General features: G+C 45.5%; 1 protein-coding gene across 1 annotated transcript in view; it reads right to left on the bottom strand.

The window, feature by feature from the left end:
* The window catches only part of LOC141133230 (serine/threonine-protein kinase N1-like), a 134637-nt gene extending 115151 nt beyond the window's left edge, over window positions 1-19486 (bottom strand). The window contains exon 1 of the mRNA XM_073622481.1: window positions 19332-19486. Within this exon, the coding sequence (XP_073478582.1) occupies window positions 19332-19409 (78 nt within the window). The 5' untranslated portion in view covers window positions 19410-19486. The remainder of the gene's footprint in view (window positions 1-19331) is intronic.
* Between the last annotated feature and the right edge of the window lie 7795 nt (window positions 19487-27281).

The raw sequence follows: 27281 nt of genomic DNA, 5'->3' as shown, positions 1-27281 counted from the left end.
GGTAGCTTGTTTGAAGGTGTCACTTTTATAAGGCAAGGTGTCCAGAAAAAAAGGGAGCACACGACAGCTACTGAGAGTCACTTTAGCGATATAGAAGATAAACTTCCAGCTATGATGCAGGACTCCCAGACAACTAAACAACTAGTGGGCGCAAGCAGTATGTGGGCAGAAGATTTAGAAAATTGCATGAGAAGGAATAATGTCCACATAGTGGGTATTGCAGAAACATTTTGGGCTGCAATATAGTACAACCACGGGTTGGGCATGGCCAGGCCCCCAAGCATCCTTGGGTCTTTGCAGATGTTCTAGCTGCACTCTAGGCATTTTAGTGTGCAATGACAGCTGTCTAAAGATCGAGTTTACCTAATGAAAAATGCTAAATGGTATTACTTCCGGTGTATTGTACAGAAAATATAATAGCTGGGGCATAAAAATAATTTAACTAGGTTAACTTTACCAGCCAAAGATAACCAGAATCTGTTCCAGATCTTAATTTTATCTCTAAAGCGGGCCAGCAGGGGAGTAATATTCAAGCGGGAAAAATCTACTAGCTGAGGTGTAACTTGGACACCCAGGTATTTGAATGAAGAAGTAACTGGAATTTGACAGGGGGGAGTGATGGTTTGGGGAGGGTTAGGGTCTAAGGGCATTAATGCCGATTTGTCCCAATTTATAAGAAGGGCTGAAAATCCACCAAAATGAGCGACAGTTCTCATCACTGTTTCGAGAGAGTGCATGGTGTCTCCTAGCATCAGCATGGTGCATAGCATGACTTTTTCTTGTAGCCAACTATGTCTGGGTTTTGCCTAATCATTGCGGCCAGGGGTTCAATGGTTAGCGCAAACAATAGAGGGGACAGGGAACATCCTTGACGGGGAGCGCACTACAGCGACTGTGAGAGTGCTACACAAATAACCAGTCAATTGGAATGGGTTCACCTCAAAATTCGCTAACTTTCCACTAACCACTGTGTGGTCCACTGCAATATTGTAGGTCATGCCACTACAGCTTGCAGCCTGTGAAAGAATAGTATCTCACTAAAGTGAGTACACCCCTCACATTTTTGTAAATATTTTATATATTTTCATGTGACAACACTGAAGAAATTACACTTTGCTACAATGTAAAGTAGTGAGTGTACAGCTTGTATAACAGTCTAAAAATGCGGTCCCCTCAAAATAATTCAACACACAGCCATTAATGTCTAAACTGCTAGCAACTTGCTTTTGGGATGACAGCCATGCAGACTAATTTGATGCAGTGTACGTCGAATGGTCGGAGCACTGACAGGCTGATCCCCCACCCTTTCAACCTCTGCAGCAATGCTGGCAACACTCATACGTCTATTTCCCAAAGACAACCTCAGGATATGATGCTGAGCACGTGCACTCAACTTCTTTGGTGGACCATGGTGAGGCCTGTGCTGAGTGGAACCTGTCTTGTTAAACCGCTGTATTGTCTTGGCCACCGTGCTGCAGCTCAGTTTCAGGGTCTTGACAATCTTCTTATAGCCTGGGCCATCTATATGTAGAGCAACAATTCTTTTTTCTGATTCTTTGCCATGAGGTACCATGATGAACTTCCAGTGACCAGTATGAGAGAGTGAGAGAACAATAACACCAAATTTAACACACCTGCTCCCCATTCGCACCTGAGACCTTGTAACACTAACGAGTCACATGACACCGGGGAGGGAAAATGGCTAACTGGGCCCAATTTGGACATTTTCACTTAGGGGTGTACTCACTTTTGTTGCCAGCGGTTTAGACATTAATGGCTGTGTGTTGAGTTATTTTGAGGGGACAACAAATTTACACTGTTATACAAGCTGTACACTCACTGCTTTACATTGTAGAAAAGTGTCATTTCTTCAGTGTTGTCACATGAAAAGATATAATAAAATATTTACAAAAATGTGAGGTGTGTACTCACTTTTGTGAGATACTGTATACTATCTAGTAATACTAAAAAATAAAAAAACAGCAAAACATAACACAGGTACTCCATATAGTGGATTCAATTATTTATTATAAAACTTAATAAAAAAAGGATTGTCCTTATCAAAGACTCCTGAGTGCCGAACACTGTGGTGATGGCCAGGCCAAGAAAACTAAACAGATTTTCCCAGACTGAGTTAGGGAGGTATAAGCCTAAAATGTGTCAGTGGCACTGTGGCACTTGTTGGGGAGAAGAGCTGGCTGGCTTAGGATCCTTTTTTAGTTGGGACAGGGGGATTTTTCTTCCATGCCGGCTACAAGAAGGTTGGTCTTAAAGAATCAGTTCAGTTGTTGCTTGTCCTGGCCATTACCGCATTGCTTCTTGAGTCTGTAATCAAGGAATCTTTAATAAGTGTGATACTTAAATTGTATTATTATTTTTTTTTTATTAAATAAGTTGATCTATGCTACGTGGTGCTCCTGTATTTTGCTTTACGGCAAACTCCAGTTTCCATTTCCCCAGAACACTTAGTGATGAAAGCTATGGCTACCATCTAAATTTAAATTGCATTGAGTTCTTTATGGTCCATTAGGTGGGCGGTATTTGCCTCCCGATTTTATCAGCAATATGTGGCTTCCTGATTTGTCCCGAACGTTTCACACAATAAGACTTCCTGTTCTGCAGAATAAGGCGTCTGGAATGAGCAGGAATACGGGATCCCTACCACAGCAAATATTTTTCTAATGACTTGATGATATGGAAGTGATCACAGACATGGTCCATTTGTTATAGAAAAGAGGGGGGCTTTCTCATAGTTTCACAGAGACAGGGAGACTGTGTTGCTGGCTGCTGAATAAGAAATGGAACATATGGTGATGTTTGAAGGACAGCGGGAAGTCATCAAATTAAAGTGGACAGGAGTAAAGTAGTATTAGTAACGATGACCCCTAATAAAAAAAGGTTTTAAAAATCTTTAGATCTAAGAAGATCAAAGGAAAACTGTGTGGCAAAAATAAACTATATTACCAAAAGTATTGGGACACCTGCCTTTACATGCACATGAACTTTAATGGCATCCCAGTCTTAGTCCGTAGGGTTCAATATTGAGTTGGCCCACCCTTTGCAGCTATAACAGCTTCAACTCTTCTGGGAAGGCTGTCCACAAGGTTTAGGAGTGTGTCTATGGGAATGTTTTACCATTCCTCCAGAAGCGCATTTGTGAGGTCAGGCACTGATGTTGGACAAGAAGGCCTGGCTGGCAGTCTCCACTCTAATTCATCCCAAAGGTGTTCCATCAGGTTGAGATCAGGACTGTGTAGGCCAGTCAAATTCCTCCACCACAAACTCACTCATCCATGTCTTTATGGACCTTGCTTTGTGCACTGGTCCAAATCATTTGGTGGAGGGGGGATTATGGTGTGAGGTTGTTTTTCAGTGGTTGGGTTTGAGCCCCTTAGTTCCAGTGAAGGGAACTCTTAAGGCATCAGCATACCAAGCATAGGCATGCGCACAGGGTGTGCTGTGTGTGCCTGGGCACACCCTAATCACCCCGTGCAGTGCAGATTTCCCCTGCTTCCTGGCGCCCCCTGTCTCCCCCTGCAGTGCTCCCAGCTTCCCTCCTGTTTAGACCCTTGATATTTCACCAAAACCCCCCCCAACAGGGCTCCAAAAAAATTGTAAAAAAATAATAAAAATAAAAACTACTGATCTCTGCTCTACTGACACCGTTCACTGCTCTGCTGATATACACGCATGTGTGTTTGTGCTCTGGGGTGCACACCCTAATGCAATAGGCAGCACACAGCAGTGATACCAAGACATTTTGGACAATTTCATGCTCCCAACTTTATGAGTTTGGGGATGGTCCCTTCCTGTTCCAACATGACTGCGCACCAGTGCACAAAGCAAGGTCCATAAAGACATGGATGAGCGAGTTTGGGGTGGAGGAATTTGACTGGCCTGCATGGCATTTTTCAGGGGTGTGGCATCGCCCCCAGGCATAAGGGCAGAGGTGGCTCTTTAACCACTTCCTGTCCTTTTGGCGGTTGTACCGGGATGGTGCAGGCATCACCCCGATATCGTTTTTTAGAGTCGGCAGTCAGCTCTCTTGTAATAACAATCGAGCGGCTTACGCTCCCCTCTCTCCCACTGCCTTCTGTGGCTCTCTTAGGCTCTCCCATCCCACCGGGAGACTCGAGCGACCAGCCAGCATGTCTGCCGGGTGGTCAGACAGCCAAGCAAAGCCGGAATTGGCTTTGATTGGCTGTTTGTAACAGTAAACCGAAAGCAATGACATGACATCACTTCCCGTTTACTTGGAAACCATCGGTGTCAGTTTTTAAAAATCTAAAGCATTCACAGATCTTGGTGTTTTGAATGCTTTAAGTGCAGAGGAGGGATTTGTGGTCTTATAGACCCCAGATCATTCCATAAAGAGTGCCTGTCGCTGCCTATTGCTTTCACAAGGATGTTTACATTGTTTGTGACAGCAACAAAAGTGATAAAAAGCAACAGTGTAAAAATAAAAAGAAATAATAATTAAAAAAATATATATTAAAGTGCCCCTGTCCTTGCACGTGTGGGTCTCGAAACTGGGGGGGGGGGGGGGTAGGGCACTAATCATTTTCACCACTAAATCATACCACTGAAAAAAAGGAAATAAGTATATATAAATAAGATTACAAATTATGAGATTAATGCAGTATGCAATGATAGATTTCTATTGTACTAACCTAACACTTTAAAGATCTGGGGTCGAACACCGGGAGAAGAGGCCGGAGAGCGGGAGAAGAACCGGACACTGGGAGAAGAGGCCGGAGAGAGCGGCGAAGTCGGAAGAAGACCCCGAAGTCGGAAGAAGACCCCCGGAGCTGTCTAATAAATTACTTTGAAAACCTGTCTAGTGTGTTTTTTTTCTATTGACACTTTTTCCCTAGGTGAAAGGATAGGGGTACGATGTACCCCATACTCATTCACATAGGGTGTTGGGCCGGGATCTGGGGGCCCCCTTATTAAAGGGGGCTCCCGGATTCCAATAAGCCCGCCGCCCGCAGACACCGACAACCAACGGCCAGGGTTGTCTGGAAGAGGCCCTTGTCCTCATCAACATGGGGACAAGGTGCTTTGGGGTGGGGGTGGGGGGCCGCAGGGCTCCCCCCTCCCCCAAAGCACCCACCCCCCATGTTAGGGGCATGCGGCCTGTTATGGTTCGGGGGGGGGGGGGCGCTCGCTCGTCCCCACCCCCTTTTCTGACCGGCTGGGCTGTGTGCTCGGATAGGGGTCTGGTATGGATTTTGGGGGGACCCCACACCGTTTTTTTCGGTGTAGGGGGTTCCCCTTAAAATCCATACCAGACCTAAGGGCCTGGTATGCCCCGCGACGGGGCTCGCAAGGTGTCAATGATGATAAAAGCGGCGAGACTGACTTCCTTTTCTAGTCCCGTCGTACCCGAGTCACGTTCAAAATGAACGGACTTGTTCAAGTGTGGGCAAGTCCGTTCATTAGGAAAGTCCATCGTAACTCCGTCGGGAAGACCGGCGGACATAGTCTGCTGGAAAGTCCGGTCGTGTGTAGGCAAGTCCGTCCGTAGTCCAGTCGTGTGTAGTCCGTTCGTAAAAAAAAGTCCGGCGGAAGTCTGTCAAAAGTCCGGTCGGAAAGTCCGCTCATGTGTACACCCCATTAAACATGAATCGAATGCTGTATATGATCATAATACAACTAAAATATATTCTTTAGGTGTTATCCGGGTGCCAACTGTCTCTACCTGGGCGATGTCAGGGGGATGGCTGCAGGAACCCATAAGAGACAGCAGCCCCCTGATGATCTAAGCAAAGACTTTGTTGGTGCAGGACCCGGTATGCAGCAGTGTGCAGCAGGACAATGCTGGACGCGCTGGATGCACTGGACGCGCTGGACGTGTGAGTACATAAATATTGCATGGGTATGGAATTAGTATCGTTTCCATTTAGCTATTGAAAAGTTTAATTTCTGATGAACTGGTTTATCTTGATTCTCATATAGCATTCTATTCTACTTTCCTCAACAGACACCTCATAGAACCTCACAGCCATTGCCTGAAATAACAAAAGAAAAGCACACCAGGTGCACCTCTAGTGCATTAAGAGTGACAACTTTAACCACTTCCCGCCCGCCCTATGGCGGATTGACGTCCGGGAAGTGGTTGTGTTATCCTGACTGGACGTCATATGTCGTCCAGCAGGATAACATGCCGCAGCGCGCCCCCGGGGGCGCGCATCGCGGCGATCGGTGGAGCGGTGTGTCAGTCTGACACACCGCTACACTGATCTTGGTAAAAAGCCTTCGGCGGAGGCTCTTTACCACGTGATCAGCCGTGTCCAATCACGGCTGATCACGCTGTCAATAGGAAGAGTCGTTGATCGGCTCTTCCTCACTCGCGTCTGACAGACGCGATTAGAGGAGAGCCGATCAGCGGCTCTCCTGGCAGGGGGGGTCTGTGCTGATTGTTTATCAGCGCAGCCCCCCCTCAGATCACCACACTGGACCACCAGGGATCGCCACTAGGACCACCAGGGAAGGGGCAACATGTGGATGGCCAGGTATGTACCCCATGGCCATCCACATGTGCCCAGTGTGCCCAGTCAGTGCCAATCAGTGCCCACAAATGGGCACTGATTGGCACAAGTATGTTGCAGTGATGCCCAACAATGCCACCCTTAGGGGCATCACTGCAAACAACCAGTGCCGTCAGTGCCACCCATCAGTGTCCATTCATGCCACCTGTCAGTGCCCATCCGTGCCCATCTATCAGTGCCCATCCATGCCCATCTGTGCCAACTATCAGTGCCACCTATGAGTGCCCATCAATGCCACTTATGAGTGCCCATCAATACCACCTATGAGTGCCCATCAGTGCCGCCTATAAGTGCCCATCTGTGCCACCTATGAGTGCCCATAAGTGCCGCTTACCAGTGCCACCTATCAGTGCCCATCAGTGCTGCCTATCAGTGCCCATCAGTGCCGCCTATCAGTGCCCATCATCAGTGCCCGTCAGTGCCACCTCATCAGTGCCACCTCATTGGTGCCACCTCATCGGTGCCCATCAGTGCCGCCGTATCAGTGCCAGTCAGTGCCCGTCAGTGCAGCCATATCAGTGCCCGTCATTGAAGAAGAAAACGTACTTATTTACAAAAAAATTTTAACAGAAACAAAGAAAAACTTGTTTTTTTTCAAAATTTTCGGTCTTTTTTTATTTGTTGCGCAAAAAATAAAAACCGCAGAGGTGATCAAATACCACCAAAAGAAAACTCTATTTGTGGGAACAAAATGATAAAAAATTTGTTTGGGTACAGTGTAGCATGACCGCGCAATTGTCATTCAAATTGCGACAGCGCTGAAAGCTGAAAATTGGTCTGGGCGGGAAGGTGTCTAAATGCCTGGTATTGAAGTGGTTAAAGAGCCAAGAATAGGGTAATGGTGGTCATTTTTTTTTTAGTTTTGGATAGAGTGGAGGGGGATTAGAACACCTATCAGGTTTTTATTTCTCTCTATGTCCCAATTAGGAAGATCACCCTCTCTGTTTGTCATGTTTACCATTCTCATTGAAAGTCAAAGTAAAAGAAAACCCCCAATTTTTGGGTTGTCCTGAGAAAAATTTTGGGTTGTCTTCCAATGGGGACACTTGCTCTGGTGACCTGGGGGTCTCCAAGGAATTCCCTTAATTTGCAGGAATTTTCCCTCAGTTCCTGTTTTGGCTATAGAACAGGAAGGGAAGGTAAATCTTCCCAGTGGGACACAGATGGCAACAAATAAATTAGCAAGGGATATAACCCCCCATTACTCTATCCAAAATGAAAAAAAAAAGCTTTGCTTATTGTTCTGCTTTAACATGGCTGCCAAGGTATTCAACAATAGAAACCCTTCAAACTGTTTAGGTACAAGAACATCAAGGACCACAAACAAATGGTGCAATAAATGTAAAACAATTTCAATATAATAAAAGCAACAATTGTACTCACATACTAGAGGGAGCAGAGTGTGCCTGCAAATAGCCCCTAAATGGTGTTTCTGAGCCTGCCATGGCCAAGTATCCAGGTATCAGCCATTGATTGGAGGTCAGCATCTGCTTCTGGGTATGTTAGCTCGGCAATGCGTTTCAAGGTTCTACTCTTTGTCAAGCTTGAGGTTGTTTCCCTTGGCAACCATGGTAAAGTTTGACTATGATCGACAGTCGGTGGTGGTGGCAGCAACACCCCTATGGGAGGACAGCCAGGACAGCCCAGACATTAAAGCTCTGCACTTACCCCATGTAGGGCGGGGAACATGTCCGGTGGCTTTCTTCCTCCTCCTGTGGTGTGGATCATGGCACCTTCCACTGTGTATCCCCCTCCTCCTAGGCATCCAATAGGATCGCCTGACCTTTCAGCCAATCGGGAAACAGGTATCAGACCCGCGCTTCCTGATTGGCGGAGAGGCGATTCAGTGTTAGAAAAGCGAATATTCATTTGCTTTTCTAACACATCCAATGGGTCCACCATATTTTGCAGCCAATTAGAGCCTTTGGCTCTAATCAGGTGCTTAAAAAAAACACTCCACCGTCGCTGTAATTTATGCGGGCCACATGCATGAATAGGGGGTGGCCGCGGCGGCCGTGGATAGATTCATGCAATGCATGAATCTATCCATTAACCATATAGGGGGTGGCCTGGATAGGGGGGGCCGCCCCTGCGCAAACCAATCAATATACGCTTATTGGGATTTTTTTCACCAAAAATATGTAGCTGAATACAAATTGGCCCTAAACTGAGGAAGAAATTAGATTTTTATGATTTTTTTTGGGATGTGTTTTATAGCAGAAAGTAAAAAATATTTTTTTTTTTTTCAAAATTGTCTTTTTTTATTTATAGCGAGGTGGAATTGAGCACTCTGATGTTACATACATAGTTACATAGTAGGTGAGGTTGAAAAAAGACACACGTCCATCAAGTCCAACCTATGTGTGTGATTATGTGTCAGTATTACATTGTATATCCCTGTATGTTGCGGTCATTCAGGTGATTATCTAATAGTTTCTTGAAGCTATCAATGCTCCCCGCTGAGACCACCGCCTGTGGAAGAGAATTCCACATCCTTACCGCTCTTACAGTAAAGAACCCTCTACGTAGTTTAAGGTTAAACCTCTTTTCTTCTAATTGTAATGAGTGACCCCGAGTCTTATTAAACTCTCTTCTGCGAAAAAGTTTTATCCCTATTGTGGGGTCACCAGTACAGTATTTGTAAATTGAAATCATATCCCCTCTCAAGCGTCTCTTCTCCAGAGAGAATAAGTTCAACGCTCGCAACCTTTCCTCATAACTAAGATCCTCCAGACCCTTTATTAGCTTTGTTGCCCTTCCTTGTACTCGCTCCATTTCCAGTACATCCTTCCTGAGGACTGGTGCCCAGAACTGGACAGCATATTCCAGGTGCGGCCGGACCAGAGTCTTGTAGAGCGGGAGAATTATCGTTTTATCTCTGGAGTTGATCCCCCTTTTAATACATGCCAATATTCTGTTTGCCTTATTAGCAGCAGCTTGGCATTGCATGCCATTGTTGAGCCTATCATCCACTGGGACCCCCAGGTCCTTTTCCATCCTAGATTCCCCCAGAGGTTCTCCCCCCGGTGTATAGATTGCATTCATATTTTTGCCACCCAAATGCATTATTTTACATTTTTCTACATTGAACCTCATCTGCCATGTAGTTGCCCACCCCATTAATTTGTTCAGATCTTTTTGCAAGGTTTCCACATCCTGCGGAGAAGTTATTGCCCTGCTTAGCTTAGTGTCGTCTGCAAATACAGAGATTGAACTGTTTATCCCATCCTCCAGATCGTTTATAAACAAATTAAATAGGATTGGTCCCAGCACAGAACCCTGGGGAACCCCACTACCCACCCCTGACCATTCTGAGTACTCCCCATTTATCAACACCCTCTGAACACGCCCTTGTAGCCAGGGGTGGAATGAAAACTCTATTATGAAAGGATTAAGGGGGAGGGGCTGAGGACTCTGATGTGAAGGGGGGGGGGGGGGTACTGGGTGTTCTGATATGAAAGGGGGGTGGAACTGAGAACTCTGATGTGGAAGGAGGTGGAACTGTGGAGTCTGATGTGAAAGGAGGGTGGAGGGATTGGGAGACCCTGATGTGGAGGCCTTAGGAACTGAGGACTCTGATGTGACAAGGGGTGGAACTGTGGGCTCTGATGTGAAAGGAGGGTGGAGGGAACTGGGGACCCTGATGTGGAGGCCTTTGGAACTGAAGACTCTGATGTGAAAGGGGGGTGGGGGGAACGAAGGATGGCGATGTGACAAGGGGTGGAGCTGAGGACTGATATTAAAGGGGGGTGGGGGAAACTGAGGACTCTGATGTTAAAAGTGGGGGCACTGACTGGGGACTCTGATGTGAAAGGGGAGATTTACGACTGTGTATGTGCATATACACGCATGTGCTCTATAGCTCATCGTCGTGATTTTGGTGTGCCAGGAATATCTGACGTTCATAGATTCATACACGTGGCACCCTGAAGAAGGCAGTGATATGCTTCATTGTAGGGCTGGCTAGTTCTTTTTGGCCACCTCACTATAATCTGACTTGTTACATTTTTTCTTAAGCCACGTACACACGAGCGGAATGTCCGACAGAAAAAGTCCGACGGAAGCTTTTCATCGTCTATTCCCATCATGTGTGTGCCTCATCAGACTTATGTTTTCAAAAATTCTGATGGACCTAGAAATAGAACATATTCTAAATTTTTCCGACGGAACCAATTCCTATCGGGAAAACCGCTCGTCTGTATGCTGTTCCGACCGACCAAAAACGACGCATGGTCAGAAGCAAGTAGGAGACGGAAGCTACTGGCTATTGAACTTCCTTTTTCTAGTCCCGTCGTACGTGCTGTACATCACCGCATTCTGGATGGTCGGACTTTGGGTTGGCCGTGTGTAGGCAAGACCGCTTGAATGGAATTCCGTCGGAGTTCCTTCGGAGAAACCTTCGGAGTTTATTCCGACGGCAAAACCGGTCGCGTGTACGCGGCATTACTTGCAGAGTCAGGTAGAAGATTTATGGTGATGTATGTGTAGTCAAATGTGGTCATCCTTCTAGTGCATCAACCATCCCTTACTGATCAGTTATCTGGGGTCCTCTTTATCTTATGATTGGTGAGTAGGTTTAACCCTCTGAATGCCAAGAATGTATTACATACATCATGGCTGTACCCTGCTCTACGCGGTCAATGACGTACCATATGTATCAAAAATGTTTGTATCACCAAGCTTCCTGCATGAGCTTGTATTTAATCTCAGTGTTTGGCATCTGTGTAAACGGGAGGCACCAACCAGTATATCACAGCCAGGTCACTGGTAGATGGCAGTCTGGGCTTGGTGACCCGCCATCCCAGAGCATCAAACAGAGTGCAATGCAGAGGGACTACTTGTAAAGTTGGAGGTGTAGAAGGGAACAAGAGCCGCATAAGATGCCTCCTTTGTAGTGCCGGCTCCTGTCCCATGCGGAGTGATGCCAACTGCACTCCACCTCTTATCCTGGCTAGTGATCTCCAGAGTGGTGCCAGCAGCAGGAAAGAAGAGATCTTCAAGTCAGTGTGAAGCAATACACTGGGCATAATAGTCTAGGGCTGCCTTCACACTGATGCCCAGTGGTTTACCCACACCGCGGGTGCAGTGCCATGTACCTGCAGTTTTCCTGCCGGTTTGCTGCACTTATCCATAGAAGACTTCTAGGAAAAGCTCTCTCCTGAGGGGGGTTACCTTGTGGGCGTGCTCCCGAGTTCAGCATTTGCGTCCATAGACACGAATGCCGGACTCGGCCCCGCCCCCCGGCACACGCGTCATTGGATTTGATTGACAGCAGCGGGAGCCAATGGCTGCGCTGCTATCTATCTATCCAATCAAGAGCCCGTGGAAAGAGAGGGACAGTGCATCAAAGAGATGAAGGGGCTCAGGTAATTAAAACGGGGGGGGGGGGCTGGGGGTCCGGTGACTGCCAGGTGTTTTTTTCACCTTAATGCATAGGAAATCACAAGGGTTTACAACCCCTTTAATTCCTGCTGCAGCATGTGTACACCTTTGGCTGCTGCCTCAGCAGCTTGAGAGGGTAGGGATCGGGGGCGGTAAAACCACAACCCAACAGCAGGGTTTTACCACCCCCAACTTTTACTTGTGAATGAACACTAAGGGTGCTGCTGCTGAATGCAATTAAAGGATCATTCACAAGTGCAGGAGGCACTGCTGCTCCCCTGAAAAGTGATCTGAGTGTGTTTGACAGTTGGTGAGGAGGCGATATGTTGTTTCCTCACCACCTGATAGAAACCCATGATTGCCCTGCAATGCATGCCACTGGGACATGGTAGTATGGCAATTAGAGGTTTAAACGGATTGTAAAGTCTAAATGGAAAAACCTTCTTTGCTGCAGCTGCCCCCCAGAGCCCCCCTTATTCATACCTGAGCCCGATCCAGCGATGTTCATGAGCCTAGCTGCTCCAGCCGCTGTCTCTGTCCTCATTGGACAGAATGATAGCAGTCAATCTGCTGTCAATTAAATCCAGTGACACGGGAGCGGGGCCGAGTCCCGCAGTCTGTGTGAATGGATAAAGCAGCGGGACTCGGGAGCGTGCCCTCACACAGGTGCCCCCCATGGAAAGCAGCTTTTTGTGGGGGCACGATGAAGGGGAGGAGCCAGGAACGCCAACGGGGCACCCCAGAAGAGGAAGATCGGGGCTGCTCTGTGCAAAACCATTACACAGAGCAGGCAAGTATAACATGTTTGTTATTTTTATCTTTAAAAAATGTGAACCTTTACAATCACTTTAAATCAAGTGTGAGGAGGTGACACTATGCCCGGTGATCTTTGACTTCTCCCATGTTATTCAGGTAGACCTGCACCTCTTTAAGGTTGTCTACCCCTGCTATAAACTGTAGATGTGATTCTGGCAAAGTGATCCTCTAAAAACTCACAAAAGCCCCCCACCCCACCACCGTATCATCACGGTGCTGGTTCTGCCAGCCGTCTCACAGGCGTCTACTGCATCTTCAGTAAACCTCTAGCATATCTTTGGTCAAAATGTAAAATCATATATTCATATTTTACATTGTATTTCAGTTATTTCTAGCCCACTTCTATTAATCTAAATGATTTTTGGTAACTTACTCTGAACAGATCCCCATATATTTCCTTCCTTGAATCCAGTGATATATAGTCACTATGCCCTGTGAGTAGGCAGAGACAGAGGTGCTGAGAGGAGGAGTTCCATGAGGCGGAGTCAGTACAGGAATCACTGCTTGGAGGCAGCAATGTACCATGGGATATGTAGTCCTTAGAAATAGAGAGTAAACAGAGGAGAAGCTGCAATGCATGCAGGGAATCCAGGAAGTTGTGGAACAAGATGGCCAACAGACAAGCAGATCTCAGAACATGAATAGAGTTTTTTTTTTAAGTAAGTTTATATTGGATTGCCAAAAATAACTATTTTTTTGTATTGTTATTACAATGCTGAAATTATATAAAGAAAGTGTATGATGTGACCATAGACTGCCTTCCAGTTTTATGTTCATCAGTCTTCTTTTGACAGTAAATGAACCTGAAACACTTAGATCTAAACAATTCCGGGTTCCATCTACAATTTACATCAACCGTCTGTTTATCTGTCATCTCCTATACAGTACATACTGTTGCACAGAGGCCTTTTCAGTCCCTTGTGACTAAAATTACATAAAAGAAAAGTCAACTGAAAAAATCTGCAATATATATATATATATATATATATATAAATATATACAGTATCTCACAAAAGTGAGTACACCCCTCACATTTTTGTAAATATTTTATTATATCTTTTCATGTGACAACACTGAAGAAATGACACTTTGCTACAATGTAAAGTAGTGAGTGTACAGCTTGTATAACAGTGTAAATTTTCCGTCCCCTCAAAATATCTCAACACACAGCCATTAATGTCTAAACCGCTGGCAACAAAAGTGAGTACACCTCTAAGTGAAAAGGTCCAAATTGGGACCAATTAGCCATTTACCCTCCCCGTTGTCATGTGACTCTACATAAAGATGGCCTAGGCTATAAGAAGACTACCAAGACCCTGAAACTGAGCTGCAGCACGGTGTTCAAGACCATACAGCGGTTTAACACGATAGGTTCCACTCAGAACAGGCCTCTCCATGGTCGACCAAAGAAGTTGAGTGCACATGCTCAACGTCATATCCAGAGGTTGTCTTTGGGAAATAGATGTAAGAGTGCTGCCAGCATTGCTGCAGAGGTTAAAGGGGTGGGGGGTCAGCCTGTCAGTGCTCAGACCATACGCCGCACACTGCATCAAATTGGTCTACATGGCTGTCATCCCAGAAGGAAACATCTTCTAAAGATGATGCACAAGAAAGCCCGCAAACAGTTTGCTGAAGACAAGCAGACTAAGGACATGGATTACTGGAACCATGTCCTGTGGCCTGATGAGACCAAGATAAGCTTATTTGGTTCAGATGGTGTCAAGCGTGTGTGGCGGCAACCAGGTGAGAGGTGGTGGGAGTGTCATGGTCTGGGGCTGCATGAATGCTGCCGGCACTGGAAAGCTACAGTTCATTGAGGGAACCATGAATGCCAACATGTACTGTGACATACTGAAGCAGAGCATGATCCCCTCCCTTTGGAGACTAGGCCACAGGGCAGTATTCCAACAGGATAACAACCTCAAACACACCTCCAAGACGACCACTGCCTTGCTAAAGAAGCTGAGGGTAAAGGTGATGGACTGGCCAAGCATGTCTCCAGCCCTAAACCCTATTGAGCATCTGTGGGACATCCTCAAATGGAAGGTGGAGAAGCGCAAGGTCTCTAATATCCACCAGCTCCATGATGTCATCATGGAGGAGTGGAAGAGGACTTCAGTGGCAACCTGTGAAGCTCTGGTGAACTCCATGCCCAAGAGGGTTAAGGCAGTGCTGGAAAATAGTGGTGGCCACACAAAATATTGACACTTTGAGCCCAATTTGGACATTTTCACTTAGGGGTGTACTCACTTTTGTTACCAGCAGTTTAGACCTTAATGGCTGTGTGTTGAGTTATTTTGAGGGGACAGCAAATTTACACTGTTATACAAGCTGTACACTCACTACATTACATTGTAGCAAAGTGTAATTTCTTCAGTGTTGTCACATGAAAAGATAAAAAATTTTAAAAAATGTGAGGGGTGTACTCACTTTTGTGAGATACTGTATATATATCTATATATAGATATATATACTGTATATCTATATATATATATACACACACACACACACACACACTCTTCACACACACACTGATCAGCCATAACTATATGACCACTGACATGTGAAGTGAATAACATTGATTGTCTTGTTACAATGGCATCTAAAAGTGGGTGGGATATATTGGGCCAAGGTGACCAGAATTTAAAAAAAAAAAAAAAAATTTGCAAATGGCGCAGGACTACATAATACACAGAGTGGTGGGCACAGGACTGCATAACACACAGAGCGCTGGGCACAGGACTTCATAATACACAGAGCGCTGGGCACAGGACTGCATAACACACAGAGCGCTGGGCACAGGACTTCATAATACACAGAGCGCTGGGCACAGGACGACATAATACACAGAGCCCTAAGTACAGGACTGCATAATACACAGAGCGCTGGGCACAGGACTGCATAACACACAGAGCGCTGGGCCTTCATAATACACAGAGCGTTGGGCACAGGACGGCATAATACACAGAGCCCTGAGTACAGGACTGCATAATACACAGAGCGCTGGGCACAGGACTTCATAATACACAGAGCGCTGGGCACAGGACGACATAATACACAGAGCCCTGAGTACAGGACTGCATAATACACAGAGCGCTGGGCACAGGACTTCATAATACACAGAGCGCTGGGCACAGGACTGCATAACACACAGAGCGCTGGGCACAGGACTTCATAATACACAGAGCGCTGGGCACAGGACGACATAATACACAGAGCCCTCAGTACAGGACTGCATAATACACAGAGCGCTGGGCACAGGACTGCATAACACACAGAGCGCTGGGCCTTCATAATACACAGAGCGCTGGGCACAGGACGGCTTAATACACAGAGCCCTGAGTACAGGACTGCATAATACACAGAGCGCTGGGCACAGGACTGCATAACACACAGCGCTGGGCACAGGTCTTCATAATACACAGAGCACTGGGCACAGGACTACATAATACACAGAGCGCTGGGCACAGGACTACATAATTCACAGAGCTCTGGGCACAGGACTACATAATTCACAGAGCGCTGGGTACAGGACTGCATAATACACAGAGCGCTGGGCACAGGACTGCATAATACACAGAGCGCTGGGAATAGGATTACATAATACACGGAGCGTGGGGCACAGGACTACATAATACACAGAGCGCTGGGCACAGGACTGCATAATACACAGAGTGTTGGGCACAGGACTGCATAATACACAGAGCGCTGGGTACAGGACTGCATAATACACAGAGCGCTGGGTACAGGACTGCATAATACACTGAGCGCTGGGCACAGGACTACATAATTCACAGAGAGCTGTGTACAGGACTGCATAGTACACAGAGAGCTGGGCACAGGTACAGGACTGCATAATACACAGAGCACTGGGTACAGGACTGCATAATACACAGAGTGCTGGGCACAGGATTACATAATACACAGAGCGCTGGGCACAGGACTGCATAATACACAGAGCGCTGGGTACAGGACTGCATAATACACAGAGCACTGGGCATAAGACTTCATAATATAGGGAGCGCTGGGCACAGGACTACATAATACACAGAGCGCTGGGCACAGGACTGCATAATACACAGAGCACTGGGTACAGGACTGCATAATACACAGAACGCTGGGCACAGGATTACATAATACACAGAGCGCTGGGCACAGGATTACATAATACACAGAGCGCTGGGCACAGGACTGCATAATACACAGAGCACTGGGCATAAGACTTCATAATACAGGGAGCGCTGGGCACAGGACTACATAATACACAGAGCGCTGGGCACAGGACTGCATAATACACAGAGTGCTGGGCACAGGACTGCATAATACACAGAGCGCTGGGCACAGGAGTGCAGGGTTCATAGGTTTGCTATGCACAGAGGACACTTCTGCCCCCACATCCATAGCTCACCAGCCACCTCTTAGCCCTTCCCCAACAACAGTTAAACTCTCCATCTCTGCATCAGCTCTGACCCCTGCTCCCTCACTTCCCTGTGTGCAAACAGACACCCCCCCCCCGATCACCTCCCGTTCTCAGCCAACCACTCAGCAAATTTTTAGCTATGCCTCTCCTTCACTGAACAGCAACAGGAGCAGCAGTGAGATCGTCCAGCAGGAGGCTTCTGCATCCGAGCCACCAGCCTGTTTCGCAGCCAGCATGGGAAGCCCTATCTAATCCGGCCCTGAATCCGGGGACAAAACTAGGGACAGACTTGGTCCGGGGACATCTGGTCACACTATATTAGGCAGCAAGTAAGCATACTGCCTCTGAAGCTGATGTGTTGAAAGCAGAAAAAATGGGCATTGTAGTTTCTTGTGTATAGGGTTGTGTAGCCACAGAATAGTCAGGGTGCCCATGCTGACCTGTGTCCACAGCCAAATGCACCTACAATGGGCACAGAGCATCAGAACTGGACCACAGAGCAATGAAAGAAGGTGGCCTGGTCTGATGAATCAAGTTTTGTTTTACATCCTGTGGATGGCCAGGTGTTTGCCTCACTTACCTGGGGAAAAGGTGGCACCAGAATGTAGTATGAGAAGAAGGCATGCCGATGGAGGCAGTGTGATGCTCTGGGAGATGTTCTGCTAGGAAACCTTGGGTCCTTCCATTCATGTGGATGTTACTTTGACATGTACCACTTACCTAAACATTGTTGCTGACCAAGTACACCGCTTCATGGAAATGGTATTCCCTGATGACAGTGGCCTCTTTCAGTAGGATAATGTGCCCTGCTACACTGCAAGAATGGTTCTAGAATGGTCTGAGGAAAACAACAACAACGAGTTTGAGGTGTTTAAAAGATCTGATACTGATGCCTTGGTGCCAGATACCACAGCATACCTTCAGAGGTCTAGTGGCGTTCATGCCTTAACGGGTCAGGGCTGTTTTGGCAGCAAAAATGAGATCTACTCAATATTAGGTGGGTGGTCATAAACTCATGGCTAATCAGTTTTTATATAAACATCTAAAACTCGCCATACATGTTAAGATTTCTCTTGTTCACCCCCATGGGCTGAATGAGACAATTCCCCCGCGCTAGGCAACAAGTCCATGCTAGACAACATTGCTGGCTATTATGACGGCTGAAACCTACAGCTGTCAGAGTACCCCTACAGTGACTGCATCTGATTGGATGAAGCCCCTTTTCAGGTGTTGATCAAAAATTTACTTTTGTCGAGCCGGGTAGTGCTGATAAGGCCATCCAGGAATTAATTTCAGCTGATTCAGCAGGAATCTGCCAAAATTTGATCCCCGTATGATCAGTTTAAGGTCTTGTAAGGCTAGACTCACACTGTAGCGGGTCCGGAAATGTGTGCCAATTGCACACGTTTTCTGATCCACAGACAAAACACGTTGCTCTTTAGTGGACACACGGGGGTGTCATTAATTCTTGATGGCACCCCCACGCATTGGAAAATGCAGCATGTGTTCAGGTGTGCAAAACCACATGGTGCTACAGCACCACGCAGTTCCATGTGGCTGCATTTTGGAAAAAGGGTCTGGGACTTTTTCCTTGCTTTTCCCTCAGAAAAGTGTAAGCTGGTATATATATGACATTTTTGTTCTTAGTTATGCTTGAAAATGGAGTACCGTTCACTTTAAGAAGAGTGGTGGATCTCATACTATATCTAGTTGTAGTCTAGTGCAGACGTGTGGCTTAAAATGTCTTTTTGGTATACTAAGTTTTTGCCATATGCCATCTTTTCTTAGGTGTCTATTGATAACTGAGTTCCAGTGTCTCCTATACAAAGACAAATTCATACTCAGGGTCCCCCCCCCCCCCCCCAAAAAAAAAAAAGGTCACCTACTTCTGATCTGGTGTAAGATGGATATATTTGGATATAGGCCGCCTTCGTTTTTTGACCATATAGAGTCTACAGTATAGTCTTGACTTCCGCAATAGCAGACTTCCTGACCCTCACCCCACAGAGTTGCTTCATTAACCCATTATCTGAAAATCCCCGCTGAGCTCCAAAAGCTTACACAGAGTCACTTCAACAACTTTTACTGCAACTTCCTGCAGATCATCACTCCCCTGCTGCCTCTGGCCTGGCCAAGAACATTTCCTGCTCTAGTAAACTTACCCCATTCAGACACATGCAGAGCATCTCACCAGGATCCGTCCCCTGCTGCAGAGTACAGACCTCCACAATGTCCTTCATTAACCCTTAGCCGACCTGGGCAGACCCTTCCCTCTCTTCCAACCTGTCATGTTTCCGCTTTTACAGATCTTAGCAAACATCCTACGCAGGAAGTCCTCAGACACACGGCATTAAACGCTGGTTCCAAGGCAGCTGAACCCGATCAGGTTCAACTCAGGCGATGTCACTGACCTGGAACCAGACCGGTCCAGCATTGCTGCTTCCATCAAAGGCTTCTAAGATGAGTTTTTAACTTTGCAACATATGCCATTGGATAAATGTGAACTACCAACTAACTCAAAAGTCTTTCACTGGTCTAAGTCCTAAACTATGAAAAGTGGAATTGCGATTGGTTATTATGAAGTACAGCCTGCTACTAAGGCCAGGGTGCTTGGAATGTTAAGCATAAACAGCTGTAATATATATATATCTTTTTTAATATATACTGTATATTTATGTGTATGAATGAATGTGGGTTAGGTGTATTGTTTTGTGCACTGGTCCATATCATTTGGTGGAGGGGGGATTATGGTGTGGGGTTGTTTTTCAGGGGTTGGGATTGGCCCCTTAGTTCCAGTGAAGGGAATTCCATACTCCCAACTTTGAGGGAACAGTTTGGGGAGGTCCCTTCCTGTTCTAAAAGGACTGCGCACCAGTGCACAAAGCAAGGTCCATAAAGACATGGATGAGTGAGTTTGGAGTGGAGGAACTTGACTGTCCTGCACAGAGTCCTGACATCAACCCAACAGAACACCTTTGGAATGAATTAGAGTGGAGACTGCGAGCCAGGCCTTCTCGTTCAACACCAGTGCCTGACCTCACAAATGCGCTTCTGGAAGAATGGTCAAACATTCCCATAGACACACTCCTAAACTTTGTGGACAGCCTTCTTTGAAGTGTTGGAGTTGTTATAGCTGCAAAGTGTGGACCAACTCAATATTGAACCCTATGGACTAGGACTGGAATGCCATTAAATTTCATGTGCGTGTAAGGGCAGGCATCGCAATACTTTTGGTAATATAGTGTGTGTGTGTATATATATATATATATATATATATATATATATATATATATATATATATATATACCAATATATATATATATATATACCAAAAAAGAGAGGGGCACTCACGGATCTATATATATATATATATATATATATATATATATATATATATATATATATATATATATATATATATATATACTGTTGATTTATGTGTATGTATGAATGTGAGTTAGGGACTTTAGATTGTATGCTGCTTGAGCAATCTGATGTGAATGTGCAATATATAATATGTAAAGTGCTGCGTAAATTGACGACACTATATAAGTACCTGTAATAAATAAATATAAAAATTATTTACCGTATATATATATATATATAGATATCTATATATATATATATAGATATCTATATATATATATATATATATATATATATAGATATCTATATATATATATATATCATGCTTGTTATGGTCTTGCCCCATACAGATCAATTATGAATATTTACTACAAACTTATATTGATATAAAGTGATCCTGTGCTTCTTCGCTACACAATGCCACCATTGATGGCCCAACAGACAGGGTGGTGGTGGGGGCTTTATAGGAAGTGCACCAAACAATGACTAAGGAATCAAATGGTTTATAATTTGGGGTGTAAAATGTTGTTAATAAACTTTTCTTACTGGTTTTCTGGTGGTTCTATTGAATATTAGGAGCTTTCATAAAAGTACTATCATACTAAGCGTCATAGTGTCGCCATGCGTTGTGCGGTGTTAATTATTGATACTATATATTGATAAACTTTTAAAAAGTGATTAAAGGGTATTGATTAAACTTATGCAGGAAAACAAGACTGCTGTTGTCAGCAAGCTGTCATCACAACTCACAATATGCTAATATTAAAACTAGACCTGTAAATAGATATCGCTTAATCAATACAGTACAATAAAGAGCAGTGCTCTGAGAAAAGTGCCCAGAGCAACTGATTTTCGTTCAATTATCTAAAGTCAGATCAGCAAATGATAAATTCGGATTGCTGTTAGAACTCTCGCAGGCACATGAATATACTTTACAGGGAAAAAACATACATAAAAAATAAAACCCATCTTGTTGTATTGTAGCTCTAACTTTGCTTAATAAAAACATGACCAACATAAAAATAAAAAAAAAATAAACACCATCAATGCATAAGACAGAAAGTGTTAATAAATCGTGCAAAAACAAACAAAAAAAAATAATAATTCAAGAAATGTAACAAAAGAGTGCCAAACTTTTTAACGTCACTATAGATCCCAGTATTGATCCTGCTGTCAAATCGTAAATGTTACTACAATAAAAGATATAACAACACCAAAAGAAAGCATAAAGCAGTAACAATAAGAGATAACATTAAAGAGTAAGACTAAGCTAAAGATACATAATAAAAGTGAGTGTGACTTGGCCAGACACCTGTACCTGTGCATCCTGCTCCTCAGTTGGGGTGTGTGGCATTATGTGACACACAATATGTGACACGCACAGTCAGGGTGTCACTGTGTTGTCACCGCTGTCGCTCTTCAGCCACACACAGGATGACATGGTGTGTGTGTGTGTCTCTCTCTCTCCTTGCTGGTCCCTCCCTGCATTTCCTGTAGATGGTTAGAGCTGCATATCAAGCTGTGAGCATGTCATTGTCACCAGCGATGGCTCAGGTCACAGATCTAGCGCCCACTCTGTGTGAGTGCAGCGTATGATTGTAGTGTGGTGTGATGGGGATTAAAGAGGAGGGTCTACACAACAAGGAAATCTATTATTGGAGTGCACACCCTTCTATGGCTTTATATCAGCCCTTGTGGTGGGATAGGGGGATTACTATATACAGTTAACATGGAACGCCTGTTTCTGGCACACATGTGGACATCACAAGCACAAAGCATGGGGAGGATTTAAAGGGAAGCTTTTGTAAAAAGATAAAATAAGGGAATGTGGTAAGCTTTATGAAATAACGCCCTACTGATGTATGTGAGGCCCGGCATACGAGCGTACTAATCTACGCCAAACACACCAAAATAATAAATAATGGAGTTTTACTTGCACAGAATTTTCATCAACTAATATATCATTTTTCAGTACAAGCTTTCGGAGTATATCCCCTGCTTCAAGGTCTCAGCAATACTAAACAAACAAAAAAAATATATAATAAAAAAAATATCACAGACAGTAGTCAATTGTTTCTGTCACACTAATACGGCTACAATCAGCTCAAGCTTCAACTAATACACATCAATTACAACCCTGAGGGCAGTTTTGAAACGGTTTACTGAGAGGAATTGCTTAAAGCGTTTATAAACACAAAAATTTATTATATTCCAGCTTACCAAACCTTAGATGTGGTGGCTGCTAGGGTTGCACAGATACCATTTGTTTAAGACCGAGTACAAGTACCGATATTTTTTTCAAGTACCCGCCGATACCGATTACCGATACTTTTTTTTATGTCATGTGACAGTTTTCAAAGCACAATAGAGACTAATGATATCTTTGCAGCACTGATAGGTGGCACTGACTGATGGGCACTGATATGCAGCACCTATGGCTGGCACTGATAGGTGGCACTGACTGACGGGCACTGCCACTGATATGCTGGCTCTGATAGGTGGCATTTATGGGCACTGATAGGTGGCACTTATGGGCAATTATAGGTGGAACTGTGGGCAGGCAGTGGCAATGAAATGCAGCACTAATTGCACTGGCAATTGTTGGCAGCCTGGCACAATAAATGAATGATGAAAGACAATCAATAACAGTTTAAACTTTCTCCAGTATACAAGTGCTGCGACGCCCATCTTGGTACACCCTGCATTCGGCCTCAGTAAGCAGCAGTCAGAAGGCAGCAGTGGACATCTTGTTACACCCAGCCCATATAGATAGTGAACTATATTGATTATAGATAGTGAACTTTATTGATTGTCTCTCATCATTCATTTATCGTGCCAGGCTGCCAACAATTGCCAGTACAATCAGTGCTTCAGGGTGTACCAAGATGGGCTTTGCGCTGTTCAATCTCCGACGGAGGCAGGGGGGCGTCAATTCTGTTAACGAATATGAGGGCCCGGATTACTGAAGCAGCGATCCACCATAGCTCCCAACTGTCCCTGAATTGGAGGGACTGTCCCTGATTTGGAGCAATTTCCCTCTGTCCCTTATTCCTCCTCATTTGTCCCTCATTTTGGTCTGATCTATATAGCTGTATATAAAATGTACTTTTTATCTATCAAAAAGTGTTTCCCAGTGCCAAACATTTCATCTGATTTCTAAATTTTGAATTGAATTTATCAATTCCAAAAGCCAATATAAAGGAATATTAGTGGTAAAAAAAAGCACTTGTGGGTTTAACCAATCTTGTTTTTTTGTACAATTCTCCTTTAAGGGGGCGTGACAAGGGGTGTGTCCTATGCCTGCATACTTTTGCTGATAGGTGTCCCTCATTCCCATCTCAAAAAGTTGGGAGGTATGATCCACACCCCTGTCCCCGGCCAGCTTACCTTCCGCTGCTGACAGCCTGCCAGGACTCCTTCTCCGCTCCACCCACTGGCTTCCGGGAGCTGCCTCTTCATGCAAAGGTATCGGCTCAGGCATCGGGAGCATTTGTACAAGTACTCGGGCAAATACTCGGTATCGGCACCGATACTGATACTAGTGTCGGTATCGGTGCAACCCTAGTGGCTGCATTCGTTTTCTTTTGTAGGCTTTTTTCCTTTTGTTTTTACCCGGTCATCCAGCCAGTAAGGCTATTTTTCTACTTATTTTTTTACAGAGCAAGTGACAGTTAAAAGGTTGAGAGAAACCATTTACCAATGGCAGGGGTGCTTAAAATAATCAGCTTTTATTAGTTTATGTAAAATCTTTATCCCAAAAGAAGAAAAAAATAGTTTGCTGTAACTGCTTAATTATTGGTAGCTGGAGTTTGGCTTTTAATTTGTTATTCATGTCCATCTAAATTTCCTAGTACATATAACCCTCCCCCAGACTGACAATGGGTGTCTCTGTTGTTCCTCCATAGACTGGAGACACCTAAGACAGGAGGTGTGTTACTGGCTAGATCACCAGGTGAAATATGCCTAGTACACACGATCAGAAAATCGGATGAAAAATACCACTTTCAAAGCAATTGTACGATAATCTGATCGTTAGTGCACAGCTTTCGAGAGCCGATCCCACCGATCATGCAAAATTATCCAAAGGGACAAGGACGAAAAATGTTCTTATATTATACCAGAACAGAGGCCTGTGCAATGTACACTCTTGAGCACTATATCATACGCATTCCCGAGCCATGCACCCTGTGCGATACACACTTTTTATACTGCACAATACGCACTTCTGGGCCCTGTGACCTGTCTGATGCACACTCCTAAGCACTGCAGCATACACACTCCTGAGCCTCCTGTCCTATGTGATATACACTCCTGAGCACCGCACAATACACACTCCTGAGCCCTGTGTGATAAGCACTGCTGAGCACCACACAATACACACTCCTGAGCCCTGTGCAATACACGCTTCTGAGCCCTGTGATACACATTCCTGAGCTCTGTGCGATACACACTCCTGAGCACTGCACAATATGTACTCCTAAGCCCTGCGCCCTGTGCAATATGCACTTTTCAGCACTGCACAATATGCACTTCTGAGCCCTGTGCGATACTCCTGAGCACTGCACAATACACATCCTTGAGTCCTGTGCTATACACAATACACACTCCTGAGCCCTGTGTGATATGCACTGCTGAGCACCACACAATACACACTCCTGACCCCTATGCAATACACGCTCCTGAGCCCTGTGCAATACACGCGCCTGAGCCCTGCACAATATGCACTCCTGAGCCCTGTGTAATACATGCTCCTGACCCCTGTGCAATACACGCTCCTGAGCCCTGCACAATATGCACTCCTGAGCCCTGCGCAATACACACTCCTGAGCCCTACACAATAGGTACTCCTGAGCCCTATACAATAGGTACTCCTGAGCCCTACACAATAATTACTCCTGAGCTCTGTGTGCGATACACATTCCTGAGCACTGCACAATATACACTCCTGAGCACTGCTCAATATACACTCCTGAGCTCTGTGTGATACACACTCCTGAGCCATGCACAATATGTACTCCTAAGCCCTGCGGCCTGCAATATGCACTTCTCTGAGCCCTGTGCGAAACTCCTGAGCACTGCACAATACACATTCCTGAGTCCTGTGCTATATTCTGAGCCCTGTTCCAGGTGTCGTATGCACTGCACAATACACACTCCTTAGCCATGTGCCTGTGTGAAATGCATTCTTGAATACTGCACCATACACACTCATGAGCCCTGTGTGATACACACTGCTGAGCCCTGCACAGTACACCCCTGAGCCCTGTGTCTTGTGTGTTAAACACTCCTGAACCCTATGTGAAGTACGCTCCTGAGCACTGCACCATACACACTTCCGAGCCTTGTGTGATAAACACTCCTCCTAAACACTATGCGATGCACACTCCTGGGCCCTATGTGATGCACACTCCTGAGCCCTATGTAATACGCATTCCTGAGCCCTATGTGATACACACTCCTGAGCCCAATGTGAAGTACACTCCTGAACCCTATGTGAAGTACACTCCTGTGCCCTATGTGAAGTACACTCCTGAGCCCTATGTGAAGTACACTCCTGAGCCCTATGTGAATTACACTCCTGAGCCCAATGTGAAGTACACTCCTGAGCCCTATGTGAAGTACACTCCCGAGCCCTGCACCATACACATTCCTGAGCCTGTGTGATGCACACTCCTGAGCCCTATGTGATACACATAGAATACCCTTTAAATCGTGGCATAGTGGGCGTGGCGGGGCAAGCATGCGTCTGCCGCGCACTCCGTAAGCATGCCCATGGGTCCCAATGTCCACCGGGGGCCCGCAATCGTGTCACGGAGCAGCAGAACGGGGAGATGCCTATGTAAGCAAGGCATTTCCCTGTTCTGCCTAGCAAATTGACAGAGATCTACTGTTCCCTGTCATCAGGAGCAGTTCTAGTGAGACAATCCCCCCCCCCCCACGGTTAGAATCACTCCCTAGGACACACTTAACCCCTTGATCGCCCCCTAGTGTTCAACCCCTTCCCTGCTAGTGTAATTTACACAATAATCTGTGCATTTTTATAGCACTGATCGCTGTATAAATGACGTCCCAAAATAGTGTCAAAAGTGTCTGATGTGTTCGCCACAATGCCGCAGTCACAATAAAAATCGCAGATCGCCGCCATTACTAATAAATAAAAATTAATAATAAAAATTCCAGAAATCTATCCCCTATTTTGTAGATGGTATAACTTTTGCGCAAACCAATCAATATACGCTTATTGCGATTTTTTTTTTACCAAAAATATGTAGAAGTATACATATTGGCCTAAACTGAGAAAGTGGGTGATGACCACGCCCCCTTATGCCGTCACAGTCCCAGCATGCCCAGGGACTGTGACGGCATAAGGGGGCGGGGTCACCGCCTATATAAGTCAGAGCAGAGCGCACAGAGAGCATTCCAGCCGGGGAGAGCGTCGTGTCAACATCGGAAGAAGAGATGAAGAGAAGAAGCGGCGAGACAGCGGCGACAAGACAGCGGCGACAAGACAGCGGCAGCAGACCGGGCCCCTCGCTGGCAATAGAGCTGGAAGAAGATAGCGGCGGGGCCCGGGAGAAGAGGCGGAACACCGGGAGAAGTCGGAAGAAGATACCGGAGCTGCCCAATAAATTAATTTTGAAACCTGTGTACTGTGGTTTTTTTTATTGACACTTCCCTAGGTGAATGGGTAGGGGTACCATGTACCCCATACTCATTCACATAGGGTGGGGGGCCGGGATCTGGGG

This window comes from Aquarana catesbeiana, linkage group LG03 (genome assembly GCF_042186555.1).
Source record: "Aquarana catesbeiana isolate 2022-GZ linkage group LG03, ASM4218655v1, whole genome shotgun sequence".
In the NCBI taxonomy this organism is placed as follows: Eukaryota; Metazoa; Chordata; class Amphibia; order Anura; family Ranidae; genus Aquarana; species Aquarana catesbeiana.
This window is presented reverse-complemented; position numbering and strand designations above follow the sequence as displayed.